Raw genomic sequence first — 14,958 nt, 5'->3', positions numbered from 1 at the left:
CGCCTTCTCCTGCCCCCAACTTCTTGGATAAAATGGATGAATTGTGAGCCGTGCTCCGAAAACATGGAACGTATTTCAGTCGTGTCTGAGAATCGCGGTCTATATGCGGTACCAGATTTCATACTTCAAAGTTGTGATCCAAATCCCATCGTTGGGTTTGACTTGAGATTAAGCATCTCATGCCCCACCGCCCCAAGTAACCTTGATTGTAAGCTTGAAACTGGTATCCACGCAGTATAGATGTTCGAACTGGTGGCCATGGTCATAAAGCATTCGTTACCACGAGCTCTCCGATATAACGTTTGGTGTTTAGGTACTTAGGGATATCGCATAATCCATAGACCCCGTGTGCACAAGTTTAATGCAGTGCACGTATGCCATTGCAACTTGGCTGGAGAGTTCCGACATGTCATTCAAAGGTGCAACTGATGCTCAAATCGAGAATTATGAAAGTCTGAATGGGTGTGGTAGATCCGGAATGAAGTATCACCGCGAAAATTGAACTTCGAGTAACTGGATAGACTTGTGACAAAAGTTTAATTGCACGGATCATATTTCGCCCACACTGAATCGTTCATGTCACTTGGAAATATGAACGCATGAGATCGAAGATCATAAAGCTTGGCTGGGATTGGCGTCAGGGGTTTAATTGTGTTGGAGAGGTTTGAAAAGGCTTCTCCTCGTTGTTGGTTTTCGGATTTCGGCCCTCAGAGCCAGATCACGAGACCATCGCTCCTTGGGAATCATGAGCTCACGAGGACAGATCTGAAAAGTAGAAAGCCATACCGAGAGGAAGTTGAAAGATACGACAGGCAGTTGACTTTTGGGCGAAGCAAGCACTTTGTGGCAAGATTGGTAAGTTAGAAACTCTTCTGACATAGGTTGGACGGTGCGCATGACTGGTTAACATGGAATGTCAATTCTTCTGAAAGATCATAGAGTCCAAAGTGTGGTGCTGTAAACCAAGGTGTCGTAGGTGTATAGAAGATTCATTTCGTCGAGGGACTCATAGTCTCAGAGAAAGTTGAACAAAGACGACGAGACAATTGCAGGCATTCGAACCGATTCAGTTCAGAAGAGCCATGACGCAAGGCCAGATAATCTGTCCATCGAAGTGCGTTGAGACGAAGACGAGATTAAACGCTCATTCAAAGATAGATTCTTTGCTCATGTAAATCTTGAGTATTGAGAATCATGCCCAGTTTGCATAATTGCGTCCGAACAAAGCCTCTTGCGAGCGATACTTTTCATGCTCAGGTAAAGGCAAGAGAAGCAGAATTCCTGCCATTATAAAAGCGCCATACAGCGCAGCCCTCCATCAGGGCCATGTATACTGTTATTAGACAGTATCTACGTCCATTTTTCCGTTCAGAGGATCGAATTCCGTCTTTGGTTTCGAATGTTCAAGGAGGCGCTTGAAGGTTGAGAAACTACAGCGAGACTGCGACAATATTCGACCGTGGGTGCGGCTAACTGCTCTTCCAGCTTTCACATCAAGAGTCGATAGCCTCGAATATCCCATGACGAATGAAGTTGGGTGTCGAATAAATGGTTTCGGCGCGACCAGTATCCTTCTCAGCTTCTGAACCTTTCTCCAAGCTTCACATATTCTCCACATCGCGTGATATTTGTAGAGGATTTATTTTTGATCCCGAGATGGCGCTTTTTAAAAATGGCTAAACACTGAAAGAGTCAGCTTCTGTGTGCAAAACATGGCATGAACGTGTTGGCAAGTACCTGAATTTGATCGTTGCGGAACTCTGTTAGGGAACGTTCGGTCTGTTCATAGTGAAGTGCGCAGCGCGCTTGGATTGGAGAAAAATTAAGTGCAATCACGAGGATGTATCTAAGAATCAAAGTTCCGACGTGATGAATCTGAAAAGCTGAAAAAATAGAGGGGCACGGAAATTGGCACGAGTACCCCTAGTAGGAATGTGGCTTTTGAGGACTGCCCAGATAGAGCTAACTCAATTTCCTGTAGAGCTACCAGCAGCAGCCCAACCTTTGAACCAAAGCGAGGGGGTTGGGTTCACATATGGAGGAGGCCATCTCTAGGTCTTTGCTACATTCTTTTCCTCCCTTATTGGCCCTGTTACCATGACTATATCTCCATCTCTCAGGTTATTGAGATACCTCCCAATCTCATCGCCGTCGGATGGTTCTTTCTGAACTCGGATCTTCAAGTCTCCCGGTACGTCCTCGGGAGCCACGTCAATAGGGGCATATCTTCTCTTTGGCCCCTTCGGATTTGTGATCTCTACCTCCCAGCTTCCCCTTTTACTATGCCGTTCGTAAGGATTAGCAACCTTGCCTAGTCTCCCAGGCACCCTGAGCCACTCCATCGGTCTTAATGTGAGAACAACGGATACGGGCAACACTCCTCCTGATGGGGATGAGAATCCCTCTGCTGGCGGCTCGTCTTTGCGGATCAGGATAAAAGTAGTTGGCCCCTTGACTTGAAAAACAACACCAGGTTCCCGTTGAGATCCCATTCTCCAAGGCAAGACGTTCAGACAATCCGCTGTCGATGTGTCGAACATGAACTCGTTAAGTAGATACTTGACATCCAAGGGAAGAGGTCCAATCTCGACGAAGCAAACGAATCCAGTGAACATCCCAATTCCCGTGAACAACCTTTTCACTATTCTGAACCATGCCCAGCGGATCTTTTTTGCATTTGGCGTACTGAAATATGTTGGATATTGAAGCGGGCGACGGGAAACCGAGAAGCTGCGAAGCGAACCAAGTGGCTGTTGCAAATTCCTAAAGCGATGCTCGTACTTCAGAACTGACAATCACAAATTGGATGCCGGCGCACAAGATTTAGGTTGATGTCGAACAAGTAGTCTCGTAGCCGCTAGTGTCGGTCTCATAGTCTGGCCATTCACCCCTGCTCTTGCAGTTTTCCACATCGTGCGGTATGCGTAGGCGCTAAAGTGGAAGAGTAATGCTGCACAGAAGTCAATACGCACTCAAGATATTCACTGAGATGTAGGATGTACATGAAGCACTCTGCGATTCGACGGATCTCCGGTCTGAAATGCAGCAAAGGGGAGATGGGATCTTTAATGTTGGAATCACCGAATTGGCCCTCGCTGACGCCTTGCAGGAATGTGGCTTCTGAGGACTGACAAAAATATGCAGAACCCACCGCAAAGGAAAACATCAACCACCAAAAGCCCTTTCGATCGATAGAAACAAATCGAGAGGAGATTATGTGTAACACCATCGTTACTTCCTAATCGGCCCACGAAGCTTGACCACGTCCCCAGCATTCAGGCTCCCCTTGAATACTTCCAAAGATCCATCTCCTTCATTTCCTTCTCCCCATTCCTTCGGGACCTCGATCCTCAAATCTCCAACTGAATCTCGAGCCTTTGACTTGCAAGCAGGGAGGAATATCTTGAATCTGGTAACAGGATGCTCAAACTCGACTCTCCATGGCCCCCTAGCCCAATAACATTCGTACAGATCCCCTTTTCGTCGATATTTGGGTTCATTTGACTACTTTACGGGTCTCAATACCAGAACATCTGTCGATTGCGAACGCTCCTCCTTGTCAATTACCAAGAATTATTGGCCGCCGACATGAATAAAAACTGGCATGGGAGCTATTCCTAGCATCGTCTGGAGATGGGGAACGTTGCTGATTTCAGCCGCTTGCTGACCTATGCTGAGCTTGGCGATATGATACTCAACATACTCGCGAAAATAATAGCTTTCTATTAGTATCACATCGAGGCCGAGAAGGATGAGAGACTTCGACAAGGTGAGCTTGGCTGAAGTCGAATTATTGGACGACTGCGTGTTGTTTCGTGAGCGATGATGCGTGGCCGAGAAGTAACGTCGCTGTCGACCCGGAATTTGGAGAGTCTTGACACGAGTGGCACGGGTGCGAGGGAATTGGAATGGTGAAGAGGCATATCCTGGGCGTCCGATCGAGAGCATCGATTGATTCCAGAGTAGAGACTGGGTTGCGAACATGACTCTTCCATTGTTCAAGCTGATCTCTCTGGTCGCTGAGAGTGTGCTGAACATCGTGTGGAAGCTGACGAGAGATCACTTGGGGACTGAAAGAGATATTTGAGCCTTGGAAGCGTGCAGTACGCTCCGAGGCAATAAGCATTCCCTCCGTCGAAGTGGCTTGAGATTCTCGCCAATACATGCAGAGGAGCTTTCATGTCCAACATCACATGTGACATATCACATAAACTGAAACAGAAGATAAACGCACCATTGATCGAAATCGAACCAAACTCCATTCAATGTAGTGTATGTACCTCTGAACCCATGATACCAACAATGCCGATCCCAAGGCTTGTTCAAGCTCTAAATCCCCAACCACGTCTTCCCTCTCTCATAAACATAGAAGCTGACCGCTGCCATTGGTACAATCTTGACGTACCCAATGCTCAGTCCAACGAAGAATCCAGTGAAACCGCGCTCTCTGAAGATTAACTTTGCTGTTTCTTTAACATGTAATCTGTGTCCGTCACCCACGGCACCTCCAACTTGCATCCTTCGCCTAATTACTTCAAGCGGATATGCTGATGTCTGGGATACCAAGCCTGCAATTCCACCAGCTAATAATTCAGCCCATGATCGGAGAGGTGGTGGTTTATGTGGTGCAAAACCCTCGGGTTTGGGGAGAGTAGTATAGCGCGCAACAGCCGGATGCCGCAAAACGTCGCCAGCAGTATCGTGTGTAAGGAAAGACATCCCGGCGTATGGTATCATGCCCATAATCGTGGCGCTAAATCCTCTGTAGAAGTTTGATAACCCAATACTCCTTGTAACTGCTCCCACTGCATCAGCAGTCATGGTAACCACCGCCGGTGTATTCGCGCTTGGTCTGGGCGGTGGGGGTGATTCGTTGTATATTCTTTTGCAGATTGCTGAGAGTGAAGATCGGGAATCACGTTTGGTTTCGAATGCAAGGCGGACTCGTATGACTTCTAGAGGGTAAGTAAAGAATACACTTGTGACGCCTGCGAGGGATCCGGATAGTAATCTTCGGATTGGTGTCTCATGTGCTGCAGACGGGATGAAAACGGATCGGATTTGCTCGTAGGCAAGAAATTTAATTGCAGCATATGGGAAGATTCGAAGGAGAGTTGCTGAATGTCCTCGAAAGAGTCCTCTGGGTCCTTCATCTTTGTATATGTCCTTCATAGCAGTCGCCACACCAAACCAGCTTCCAGTGTACTTCATATACTGGGGATTCGAGGCCTGAAAGAGGATCTTGACTCGATCAAGGGGCGCGACAACTGTCTTGGCCTAGAGGATATATTAGCAATCACTTCAATATAGTATTTCGAGAAGCACATACCGCACAACCTGCCAACCCTCCTGCCAATCCAGTCCGCCAAACATACTCTAGGCTCTGTTTATGATATTTCTTCCCCTTCGGTGCTATCGTCTCATCATCTGTTGGGCACACAGCAGGCTCTTTCTTGCTTTTCCGCACTTCGGCGTCCATCTCTCGTGGTTTGTCCTTGAGTATCGTGGATGGAGGGACATTGTCGATTAGGACGGAGGGCATTCCTTGCCGCCCACTGGCTTCAATTTGCTATCTGTCTTGGATATCTCCGAGTGTCATCTGGGAGTCATCTCGTCGTAGTATAGAGTCGGCGTGAAGAGAGTAGGGCTCGTAGGGTAGGTTTTGTGAAAGTTGAGTGTAATATCCGCCGAGATGGGATTGCCGAGGGAACGTCATCTGGCGGTCTCGGCTCAACGATCTTTGTCCCGAAGATCTCTTTATCCGGGTTCAACCTTTCAGTATTTTCCTGGAATTGGGGCATTCCAGCCACTTCTCAAGTAGTATCATTATTTCAAGAGAATCCTTATTTTGCTGCATACCTCATTAGTTGCTTTATCACATTCATTCCTTCCGTAGCAGCGCATGAGCATTTTAAGTTTCGTCCAGTACTTGTAAATTTGTTCACTTCATTGCTGTCAATATGTATGGCTTCCTGTATTTTATATCAGAATTCTGATGCAAGCATATCAATTATCGATATTCCTTCCTCTATAAAATTTGCTCAGGTGTCTCCAACTTCAAGCCGAAGATTGCTTTCGTCGGAACCTCTGACAAAGCCATTTCCTTCAGTCGAGCCGAAGAGTCGCAAGGCAAAAGAAAACCTAGGAGAGACGTCTTTGGATACTCTGTTCCTGTCAAAGCACTTGCAGTTTGTTCTTGAGGAGTTGAAGGCAGAATACCACGGAGAATGGTGTCTGTCTCGAGCTGTACTGTCCCAATCCTCTGAGATCAGTCTCAAGAAGCGGAAGAACAGAGATTTTGAACACGAGAGTGATCAGAAGAATGCCGGAGGTCCTGCAGTCCACAATATCCATGGCGAGATTGTGCGTTTGGTCAAGAATCTCGAAAGTGGACTTTTATATCGCAACCAGAGCGAGACCTTTTGTTCGTTCAGTACAGATTCAGATGAGACAGGGAGAATGCCACCAAATTCAACTGTCCTCTGCGGAGAGGTCGTTGCAACAAGAGACACTTTCGCATCGTGCGCCCCGAATTTTGACTTGATCATTATGGATCCACCATGGCCAAACCGCTCTGCACGCAGGAAGAAATCTTACGGAATTTCATATGGAAGCTCTGAGATTCGTGAATTGCTATCCTCAATCCCAATAGGAAGCCATCTGTCTGAAGATGGCACTGTTGGGGTTTGGGTAACAAACAAAGATGCATTCAAAGATATGCTGCTCCAGCCAGGGGGTTTATTTGAAGAATGGGGGATTGTTCTGGCAGAAGAGTGGATTTGGTTGAAGACTACATTGACAGGCGAACCTATTTGTCCATTGGATTCAGCGTGGAGGAAACCATACGAAATTATGCTCATTGGAAAGAGAGGGATTGCTCATAACGAAACTGTCAAGAGGAGGGTTCTTATTGGAGTGCCAGACTTACATTCTCGGAAGCCGAACTTGAAGGCACTATTTGATCAGCGCAACCAGAAGAGGAAATATGAAGCCTTGGAGATCTTCGCTCGGAATATGACTGCTGGATGGTGGGGCTGGGGCAACGAGGCCCTCAAATTCCAAATGGACACGCATTGGATAAATGGAGAAGGCAATTGATATCCTTGGCGCCGCATGACACCATTCTATGTCCCTGATTGTACATAATTTACAGTTATTCTCCCAGATTCGTACATCATTATGCTCAGCGTTGTACTGGTGGCACTTGAACATCCTGCTCGACCTCAACAGCTTCGCCAACATCCTCCCATTCGTCACGTACTGGCGTTTGTTTCCAAGAATCCTCCCCTGATTGGAGGGCTTTAGCTTGTTCTGCTATGCTCCCTCTCTCTTTATTTGCCTGCATTCGTGCGTCCCATCTGTAGACTGACTCTTCTTCCTTTCGACCTTCCGCCGCTGCATCGAATGTAGATTTATCCCAACTAGACGGTTGTTGTTAGCAAATTGAAAATCTTGCGGAATTACACATGTTCTTCCCAAGAATGTAGGACATCATTGGCACCAGTAGATCTAAAGGAATGTAAGGGGGCTCACTCTTCGAAACTCTCCGGCACAGCAGGCCACACAAAAGGCTTTTCCATCTCAACCATCATTTTCTTGATAGCTCTCGGTCTGTACCATTTCCTTGGCTTCGGTCTCTTCGCTCCTGGTTTATCCTGTCGAACTTTTTGCTGCTGGATGTAACTCCTTACGCCACGCACACTAATGCCGTATGCGTTCCATAGATAATCTCGCAGGTCCAATTTGTTCAAATTCAGGGGTACGATAAAGGATGCGAAAGTCGCAGGCTGTGTTGGTGTTCGCAGAAGAGTGAGGGTAAAATTTGGTCTGGGATAGTTGTTAGCAATGCCTTTGGAGGCGCGCATTTGATGTTGGGAGGGATTAAACTTGCAGGAATATCTGTTTTCTTCCCAATTTTGGACCAACTTGACTTGCAACTCGGGTCGACATTGTTGATGTAGATACACGCTGCCAATTCTCCCGCCGTTGACTGAATATAAAAATATTGGGTCGAGATCATACTGGCCCAAAGAGGGCTAGTGGAGGCGGAGATTTCCGCATTCCTTGGACGAATCGCAAGCTTGCTTCGAATCGAGTCCAAATGCCGAGGATCTACAGGCAGCCTTGACCGCGAGGCTGTTACATCAATGTTTGTCAGCATACCTCGAAACTGCCCCGGCAACGACCCCGCTGGAGCCTGAGTGACGACTTCATGTAGGTTAAAGTTTGCTCGAGGAATTCAATTGACTTTCATTCTCCTCTCAATTTTCTCTTTGTCCAACTGTATCGCGATTTCCACAATGGCATCAAACCCTCCCTCCACTTGCTGCACAGTTGGCGTCAAGCATGAGTAGGTGAACTCCTTGTAGCTCAAGCTGAGCTTGAAAGCTGCCAATCAAGAATGAAAAGTTCGTTGAGACTAATTCTGCAACAGAGGCCAGCCAGTTGGCAAGTCTATCAAGATTGGTTCTACTGAAGCCTATGGTATGTTGAATCTTTGTGATGAATCCTCTTCCACCCCACTCTACACGTATAAGAATTCAACTAACTCAACATAGTCGCCGAGCCTACAGGCAAGACCGTTCACAAGGACACTGCCATCCTGTTCCTTCCTGATGTCATCGGTATCTGGCAAAACTCTCAATTGATGGCAGACCAATATGCCGCTAATGGATACTTCACCCTCATGCCTGATCTCTTCAACGGCGATCCTCTCACCCTCAATCGTCCTGATGGCTTCGACTTTATGGCTTGGTTGAACAAGGGAACTGGCGGAAACAACCCTCACACATATGAGGCTGTTGATCCCATCGTTGAGAAGTCCATCAAGTACTTACAGGAGCAAGGATACAAGAAGATTGGAGCTGTCGGATACTGCTTCGTGTGTCACAATAATTGAGTTTTTGCTGAGCTGTTAGCTAATTTGGTGTAGGGCGCCAAGTACGTTGCTCGCTTCATGGCAAAGGGAAAGGGTATTGAAGTTGGCTACATGGCTCATCCTTCGTAAGGCTCTCACCCTGATATCTTGTCAAGCAAAACTGATTCCACTACAGTTTCGTCGATGAAGACGAGCTTGCTGCTATCGCCGGACCACTTTCCATATCGGCCGCTGAGACCGATGAGATCTTCCCAGCCGAGAAGCGCCACAAGTCCGAGATCATCCTTGTCGAGACCAAGCAACCATACCAAATCAATTTGTTCTCGGGCGTTGTGCATGGTTTTAGTGTCCGTTGCGACGTGAGCAAGAAACATGAGAAATTTGCTAAGGAGAAGGCTTTCTTGCAGGCTGTACAATGGTTCGATGAGCATTTGATTTGACTGCGTACTCGAGTGAGAGGAGAGAAGCTATGATGATGAACTAAGAAATCGAAATCAAGACATTTTGCCCGGCACTCTTGTTTTTTGTGACAATCCAACGCTGGGACTCAAACACTGCTCATGCCCACAAGTGCTGAAACTTTGATGTGTCCCGCAGGGGATGTGAGTTGATCTCTGATCAACAGTAAAACATGTTCTGAAATTCTTGGCAGTCCAACCTAGAGTATCTCGACTGCTCTGGTATTTAAGAATGGTGGCACTTGATCTTGTCCCAGATATCATAAACGAAATTGGGTTATGGTCGGGTACTGTACTGATCTCAATACATAGCCCATCCTCCGCTTGCACTGATTGTCTGTCCTGTCACCCACTTACTGTCCTCACCCGCGAGCCAGCAAACAATCATAGCAATCTCTTCCACCGTCCCAACCCGATTCTCAATTGGTGTAGCTGCTTTCTGAGCATCGATGATATATTTGGGTATATTGTCGAGCATGTCTGATTGGACGGGTCCAGGATTGACAGCATTAACAGTTGTGCCGTTCTTACCCAACTCTGCTGCCCAGCACCTCGTTAATCCTTCAAGAGCTGCTTTACTTGAGCAGTATAGTCCAAGTTCCTTGAATCCTGCTCTGCCACCCACGGAGGATATATTAATGATCCGTCCACCAGCAGGAAGGTATGGTAGAACGGCTTGCGTTATTAGCAATGCTCCTCGAACATTAAGGTCGTAGACTTTGGCGAAATCCTCAGGTGTAATCTTCCCCAACGGCTTCACAAGCTCTACGCCTGCATTGTTGACAAGGATGTGAATGTTCTTTGGTCTGGCATTCGATTCAAGCCATGCTAGGGCTGAGTCTACTACTTTCGATGGATCATCGACTGTGCTGAGATCTCCACGTATACTCGTAGCAAGAGGCTTATGTTCGAGAGAAGTGATCTTCGAGATAACGTTATCTGCAAGACCAGCACTTCGTTCAGAGGTGTAGACGATTATAACCTGGTTTAAAGTTAGTGGCGGTCATTTGCAGTAACACAAATCTCACTCTCTTACACTTGCTCCTCGTATCGCCAACTCTTGAGCCATACCTGCTCCAAGACCTCGACTTCCACCTGTAACTATTGCTACTTTACCATCCAAAGGGAGGTGGCTGGCTTGCTGAAATGCCATGTTGGAAAATCACGAAGCTGTTTGTAAGTTGAATGGGGATAGGTAATAAAGAATAGTCAAAATGAATAGTAAGAGACGAGAAGCCGTATCAGTTTGCCGTGACCAAAGAAATTCCTACCTGGCTGTCTTATATACTTGCTATGATGATCTCAAGTGAAGAGTGGAACATGACAGCCGTTCTAAGCTACGTAGGTAGGTCGTTGGCAGAATCTTAAGGCGGTCGGTGACTTTATCGCCGATAACGATTGCAGGGATCCAGAAAGCTTCATCAATTTCACAACTCTCTTCTCTTTTCCCCGACACCTCTTTCTCTCAACGCCGATGCTACATCTGTAGCTCTGACAAAGAGCTCTGGGGTGTTGAAAGTATTGCGATCCTCGTAGGAGGTGTTGCCAATACGTTGCAGCGTTCTGAACCCTCGACTCAACTTCCTACCCCGCAATCCTGAGCCTCCAGTTTGAGGACATACAAGCACCATCCCAGACTCGATCTCAGCGCAAAGATGTCTTCAGGGTCAGTGCAATTTTGAACTTGCCCACTCGTACAAATGTAGCTAACATGTGTGCAGATCGCTGAAAGACCTATCGAAAGCTCTTACGGCCGTTTCGGCGAATCTTACTCTTCCTCTTCCACACGAGCTTGTCAGAGTGTTGGACGCGTATATCGATAAGCACTCCCCACAAGACGAGCAAGAGTCTCAGTCCCTACAAGAAGAATTGCTAGAAATATACGAAACTTCGTTTCTTGGCCGTCCTGCGAGTCTAGCTCCGTTCTTACGCGTTCTTCACAGTCTGAAGCCTGTCTTGCGAGGTTCTGGTAGATCGCTACAATGGTGGGACAAGCTTTCTACACCAGTGATGTTGAATCTCGGCAGAGAAAAGTTGTTGGCGATTGAAGCGAGCAATACTCTCCGCGACACTCTGGTCTATGACGAAGAAGAAGAAGCTTCTCGACTAGAAGATGCACAAGCTACCAGCGATGCTGTGGGAGAGAGTTTACTGGCAATGTGGTTGGAGAAGAGGAATCTTGCGGTTGATCAGCTTGACCCGCACGCATCCTTTGTGGTCAAGCAAATACAATTGATCTTGAATGCATATGGAAAGAAAAGACCTAAGGTTAGATTCTGTCACTATTTTCATGCGACTGGTACTAAAGAATATTAGGACTTCTTGCAATTGATCAACAAAATCTTTGTCAAGAAGAGTAGTAGAATTCCTGCCTTATCCCTTCTTTGCGACTTCTTCAGACACCAACCTCCCCACCTTCACCAACTTCTACAAACACCACTATTCGATAATCTATTGCAATGTTTGCAGATAGATACTTCTACTAGAGTCATCTCGCTAGCTATTACCGCCCTTGTTATGTTCTTGCCACACATACCAAGCTCAGCCGCAGACCACCTTCCTGCACTGTTCAACATATACAGTCGCTTACTCTTCTGGGACCGAGAACGACAAGCAGCAGACATATTGCCACGGACAGGGCTAGAGCTAGGGACAGAAGACGAAACTATCATGTCAGAAAAACAACCCTTGGGGAATGGAAAATCCTGGGATAAGCTCTCGTATTTGCTGGAGTCTGATGACGATTCAGTACCACAACTTGCAAATTATTTCACCTTCCTTTATGGCCTCTATCCCATTAATTTCATGAGCTATATTCGAAAGCCACAAAGATACCTCAGACATGCCAACTTCCCCGGGTCCGATGATCTGAATATTGAGCCTGCTGAAATTCGACAGAGATCTGAACCATATCGCCAAGTCCACCTGTTGCATCCCAACTTCTTCACGCTTACTCTGGAATCTGAAATTTCGGATAAGGAGCGATGGATGAAGACAGAAGCAGCTGATGTCGTTGGTGAATGCATGGCTCTTGCTCTATATGTTCATACCGAAGAAACAACTCGGGCTGTGGAAATATCTCGAACTAAGAATATTGAGCCAGATTCAGACATCCCAAGCCAGTCTCTCCTCGACGCTGAAGCAGCAACTCCTTACCAGTCACGGCACTCTAGTTGGCGAAATACACAATCTACTGCTGTAGCCTCACCTGAAGGCCATCGTTCATTAGGTCTGCACCGGAAGCTTTCACAAGCCAGCCAGTCCATGCCATCTATCACAGACTCTCCATCCCTTCATCCTGCAGACCTTCTTGATAGCCCTACACTTCCGCCGCAAATGCTCACTTCGCCACCCAACAATCGCCTATCAGATGTGTTGAGCTCTCAGAAATCTTTGCGGGGTAGCTTATATCAAGCCCTCACAAATGATTCTGTTGTCTCGCTTGCTCTCTCAAACAATCATCATGATCCGGCTGTCGATGCCTACCTGGAAAGTCTCTCTAGAGATCATGCTGCTCGATTGCCAAGAGATGATCCAACTCTCAAGATTGACTATCTTCAACGCGAGATTGAATTGTTGAAGAATGCCCTTAACTTCGAGCGTTACCTAAAGCAACAGCATGTATCATACATTGGCCAATTGCGCAACAAGCAGAATCGTGAGGTACGGACAGAGGCTGATTTTCAGAACCTTGTAAATTCAAGTCGAACCTACAAAGCTAAGCTCGAGGACGCGAAGCGACTGAATACTCAGATGCGGACAGAAACCGAGAGATCTAAGGAAAATAGCAGGAACTGGGAAGCACAGTTAACAACGAAGTTACGCGCGTTGCGTGAAGAGCAGAAGAACTGGATGACCGAGCGAAACGCACTGAGGCGTGCTCTCGACGAAGCCAATGAGCAGGTCACCAAGCTCAAGAATATCGTGGTTTCAACTGAGTCGAAAGAACTGCGTACGCGGCAAATGGTGGAGAGTGCTCAAAATAGTCTCGATGAACTAGAGCGCCTTCGTATCGAAGTGGAGGATCTTAAGCTCAAAGTCATCAAATATGAGGTTATGGAGCTTGCTGCTTTCAGAGCCCTTGAGAGTGAGCAAGCTACTCTGAATCAAATTGTCATTTTGGAGATGGAGATCAAATCTCGCGATATGGAGCTTGCAAAGTCTAAGAAAGCTTTCGAAGATGCATTAGAAGCTACTCGCTTGCAAGCCAGCCAAGGAATCGGTCATAATTCCCAGAACGGCAAAGGTCATGACGGGAAGCTTGCTAGGTTGACACGAGAAGTCCTAGACAAAGGCATGGCATCATTGCGCGACAGGAATGCGCAACTCGCTGAAGAAAATGCTACCCTCAAGAAGAAATTGCTTGATATGCACATCAAACTCGACGCCCTTCAGTCAATCCTCACAAACCCCGATGCAATGAACCTTCCCGATACTGCACTATTGTCCCGGTCTACAAGTCCGCCACCATTTCGAGAGCTATCCCCGACTTCTCTACCATCCTTTGATTCCATGGGCTCGCTGTCCAGTTATTTGAGCAATTGGAGTAGCTCGAGTGACTCGCCACTCATCCCACCGACAAATCCACAGTCACAACCCCCTCGTCGCTCCTATCCAAAGCCAACACCAAATGTGGATACTTCTTATCGAGAGAGAACCTCCACTGGCGCATATCATAGAGAATCATCCACCGAGAGGACTCCAACAGGGGTAGATGCACCAGTCCAATACTTCCAAGCTGCTCAACATTTCAGTTCGTCTCCACTCGCAGCGTCAAGTGCAAGTCAGGCGAATTCTGGTACCGCTAGTAGTCGCACTGGCAGTCGTGGGAGCAACGATAGCCGAACTAATAAGACACCAAGGATTGAAGTGCAGAGTGAGACTAGAGTTTATGGTCGAGGTAATCAACCCCTTCTTATAATATTACGGAAGTTTCGTTCTAACGATACAACAGGAGGTGTTCAAAACGTAGGCCGGAAAGATAAAGCAGAGATCGCAAAGCAGAAGAAAGAGGCCGCAGCACTTGCAAAAGACACTCAGCCAGCAGAGCCAAAGAAGGAGAAGAAAGGTCTGAGCCTCAAAGGCATTCGTGGCTTTGTATGAAGATTCGAGACATCTGAGGCATCTGTGGATTTGTATAACTATTGTAAAGAACAGAAAGGTTTTTGGGAATCGGAGATTGAGGTCAACAGGACTCATCCAATACGCAATACATTTGCGATATGGCAAGCGGCGATGATGCTAAAACAATTAATGAATCAAAGCATAATCATTAGTACCAATTCACATTGACACGATCACTGCACGGCTATCAGTCATGCTGCGAGTGCCAATGAACTCTCTTTGTGAACCTTGGTATGTTTGTCTTCCCATGCGCTGTCCTGGCTCGACCTGCCGCTTGAAGTTTAGCGAGAATATTGAGCGGCACGACTTCCCTATCTAGAGATAAGCAGTAGCGCAACTCGGGGTAATACAGCAGCCATACTGAACGCTTGATATCTTGATTCATATTGTATACTTCTTGTTTCTCAAATTTCTCTTCTATCTTGCCAGAATGGCAGCGCCTTCCTCTCGTCTCTGGTTCAAGATCTCTGCTTTCATTGCTTTCATTTTGTTTGTAAT

The 14,958-nt window shown here is 46.9% G+C and overlaps 9 protein-coding genes across 9 annotated transcripts; 3 read left to right on the top strand and 6 right to left on the bottom strand.

Annotated features, from left to right (window-relative positions):
• Positions 1–2,051: 2,051 nt before the first annotated feature.
• Positions 2,052–2,615, bottom strand: LY89DRAFT_743412 (uncharacterized protein; the record flags this gene model as incomplete). The annotated part of the gene is made up of 1 exon (XM_018220951.1): positions 2,052–2,615. One exon carries the CDS (start codon positions 2,613–2,615, stop codon positions 2,052–2,054), a length of 564 nt encoding a protein of 187 aa, XP_018061126.1.
• Positions 2,616–2,705: 90 nt separating this feature from the next.
• Positions 2,706–3,424, bottom strand: LY89DRAFT_396585 (uncharacterized protein). The gene is made up of 2 exons (XM_018207235.1): positions 3,152–3,424; positions 2,706–2,950 (listed from the first exon to the last, which is right to left on the bottom strand). Exons 1-2 carry the CDS (start codon positions 3,273–3,275, stop codon positions 2,796–2,798), a joined length of 279 nt encoding a protein of 92 aa, XP_018061125.1. The 5' UTR covers positions 3,276–3,424; the 3' UTR covers positions 2,706–2,795.
• A 149-nt stretch (positions 3,425–3,573) lies between these two features.
• Positions 3,574–4,038, bottom strand: LY89DRAFT_743411 (uncharacterized protein; the record flags this gene model as incomplete). Its single annotated transcript, XM_018220950.1, has 1 exon — positions 3,574–4,038. One exon carries the CDS (start codon positions 4,036–4,038, stop codon positions 3,574–3,576), a length of 465 nt encoding a protein of 154 aa, XP_018061124.1.
• A 291-nt stretch (positions 4,039–4,329) lies between these two features.
• On the bottom strand, positions 4,330–5,479 carry LY89DRAFT_602492 (mitochondrial carrier protein LEU5; the record flags this gene model as incomplete). Its single annotated transcript, XM_018210246.1, has 2 exons — positions 4,330–5,277; positions 5,330–5,479. The coding sequence occupies 2 exons, from the start codon at positions 5,477–5,479 to the stop codon at positions 4,330–4,332; spliced, it is 1,098 nt and encodes a 365-aa protein (XP_018061123.1).
• A 485-nt stretch (positions 5,480–5,964) lies between these two features.
• LY89DRAFT_661321 (MT-A70-domain-containing protein) lies at positions 5,965–7,098 on the top strand (the record flags this gene model as incomplete). The annotated part of the gene is made up of 2 exons (XM_018212597.1): positions 5,965–6,339; positions 6,412–7,098. 2 exons carry the CDS (start codon positions 5,965–5,967, stop codon positions 7,096–7,098), a joined length of 1,062 nt encoding a protein of 353 aa, XP_018061122.1.
• Positions 7,086–7,996, bottom strand: LY89DRAFT_790162 (uncharacterized protein). The gene is made up of 3 exons (XM_018223340.1): positions 7,892–7,996; positions 7,534–7,827; positions 7,086–7,421 (listed from the first exon to the last, which is right to left on the bottom strand). Exons 1-3 carry the CDS (start codon positions 7,948–7,950, stop codon positions 7,184–7,186), a joined length of 591 nt encoding a protein of 196 aa, XP_018061121.1. The 5' UTR covers positions 7,951–7,996; the 3' UTR covers positions 7,086–7,183.
• A 238-nt stretch (positions 7,997–8,234) lies between these two features.
• LY89DRAFT_661315 (alpha/beta-hydrolase) lies at positions 8,235–9,523 on the top strand. Its single transcript, XM_018212596.1, has 5 exons — positions 8,235–8,350; positions 8,435–8,484; positions 8,559–8,881; positions 8,933–9,003; positions 9,054–9,523. The coding sequence occupies exons 1-5, from the start codon at positions 8,301–8,303 to the stop codon at positions 9,316–9,318; spliced, it is 759 nt and encodes a 252-aa protein (XP_018061120.1). The 5' UTR covers positions 8,235–8,300; the 3' UTR covers positions 9,319–9,523.
• Positions 9,524–9,637: 114 nt separating this feature from the next.
• On the bottom strand, positions 9,638–10,489 carry LY89DRAFT_712348 (NAD(P)-binding protein; the record flags this gene model as incomplete). Its single annotated transcript, XM_018217972.1, has 2 exons — positions 9,638–10,318; positions 10,373–10,489. 2 exons carry the CDS (start codon positions 10,487–10,489, stop codon positions 9,638–9,640), a joined length of 798 nt encoding a protein of 265 aa, XP_018061119.1.
• A 286-nt stretch (positions 10,490–10,775) lies between these two features.
• Positions 10,776–14,615, top strand: LY89DRAFT_632124 (uncharacterized protein). Its single transcript, XM_018211297.1, has 4 exons — positions 10,776–11,002; positions 11,058–11,604; positions 11,653–14,236; positions 14,291–14,615. Exons 1-4 carry the CDS (start codon positions 10,992–10,994, stop codon positions 14,437–14,439), a joined length of 3,291 nt encoding a protein of 1,096 aa, XP_018061118.1. The 5' UTR covers positions 10,776–10,991; the 3' UTR covers positions 14,440–14,615.
• Positions 14,616–14,958: the final 343 nt, after the last annotated feature.

Source organism: Mollisia scopiformis (genome assembly GCF_001500285.1).
Source record: "Mollisia scopiformis unplaced genomic scaffold LY89scaffold_40, whole genome shotgun sequence".
Lineage (NCBI taxonomy): Eukaryota > Fungi > Ascomycota > Leotiomycetes > Helotiales > Mollisiaceae > Mollisia > Mollisia scopiformis.
The sequence above is the reverse complement of the archived record's forward strand: the minus strand, read 5'-3'. Positions and strand labels throughout refer to the sequence as shown.

What these genes read in the sequence shown, in the direction of transcription:
- LY89DRAFT_396585 (XM_018207235.1), bottom strand. Translation starts at nt 3,275, where the DNA reads ATGCTGGGGACGTGGTCAAGCTTCGTGGGCCGATTAGGAAGTAACGAT. An exon ending in GGTTGATGTTTTCCTTTGCG is followed by an intron (nt 2,951 to 3,151) that starts GTGGGTTCTGCA and finishes ACTTCTGTGCAG; the next exon opens with CATTACTCTTCCACTTTAGC.
- LY89DRAFT_790162 (XM_018223340.1), bottom strand. Translation starts at nt 7,950, where the DNA reads ATGTCGACCCGAGTTGCAAGTCAAGTTGGTCCAAAATTGGGAAGAAAA. An exon ending in GGAAGAAAACAGATATTCCT is followed by an intron (nt 7,828 to 7,891) that starts GCAAGTTTAATC and finishes CAACTATCCCAG; the next exon opens with ACCAAATTTTACCCTCACTC. An exon ending in GTGCCGGAGAGTTTCGAAGA is followed by an intron (nt 7,422 to 7,533) that starts GTGAGCCCCCTT and finishes ACAACCGTCTAG; the next exon opens with TTGGGATAAATCTACATTCG.
- LY89DRAFT_661315 (XM_018212596.1), top strand. Translation starts at nt 8,301, where the DNA reads ATGGCATCAAACCCTCCCTCCACTTGCTGCACAGTTGGCGTCAAGCAT. An exon ending in ACAGTTGGCGTCAAGCATGA is followed by an intron (nt 8,351 to 8,434) that starts GTAGGTGAACTC and finishes ATTCTGCAACAG; the next exon opens with AGGCCAGCCAGTTGGCAAGT. An exon ending in GGCTACATGGCTCATCCTTC is followed by an intron (nt 9,004 to 9,053) that starts GTAAGGCTCTCA and finishes ATTCCACTACAG; the next exon opens with TTTCGTCGATGAAGACGAGC.
- LY89DRAFT_632124 (XM_018211297.1), top strand. An exon ending in ATGGAAAGAAAAGACCTAAG is followed by an intron (nt 11,605 to 11,652) that starts GTTAGATTCTGT and finishes AAAGAATATTAG; the next exon opens with GACTTCTTGCAATTGATCAA. An exon ending in GACTAGAGTTTATGGTCGAG is followed by an intron (nt 14,237 to 14,290) that starts GTAATCAACCCC and finishes ACGATACAACAG; the next exon opens with GAGGTGTTCAAAACGTAGGC.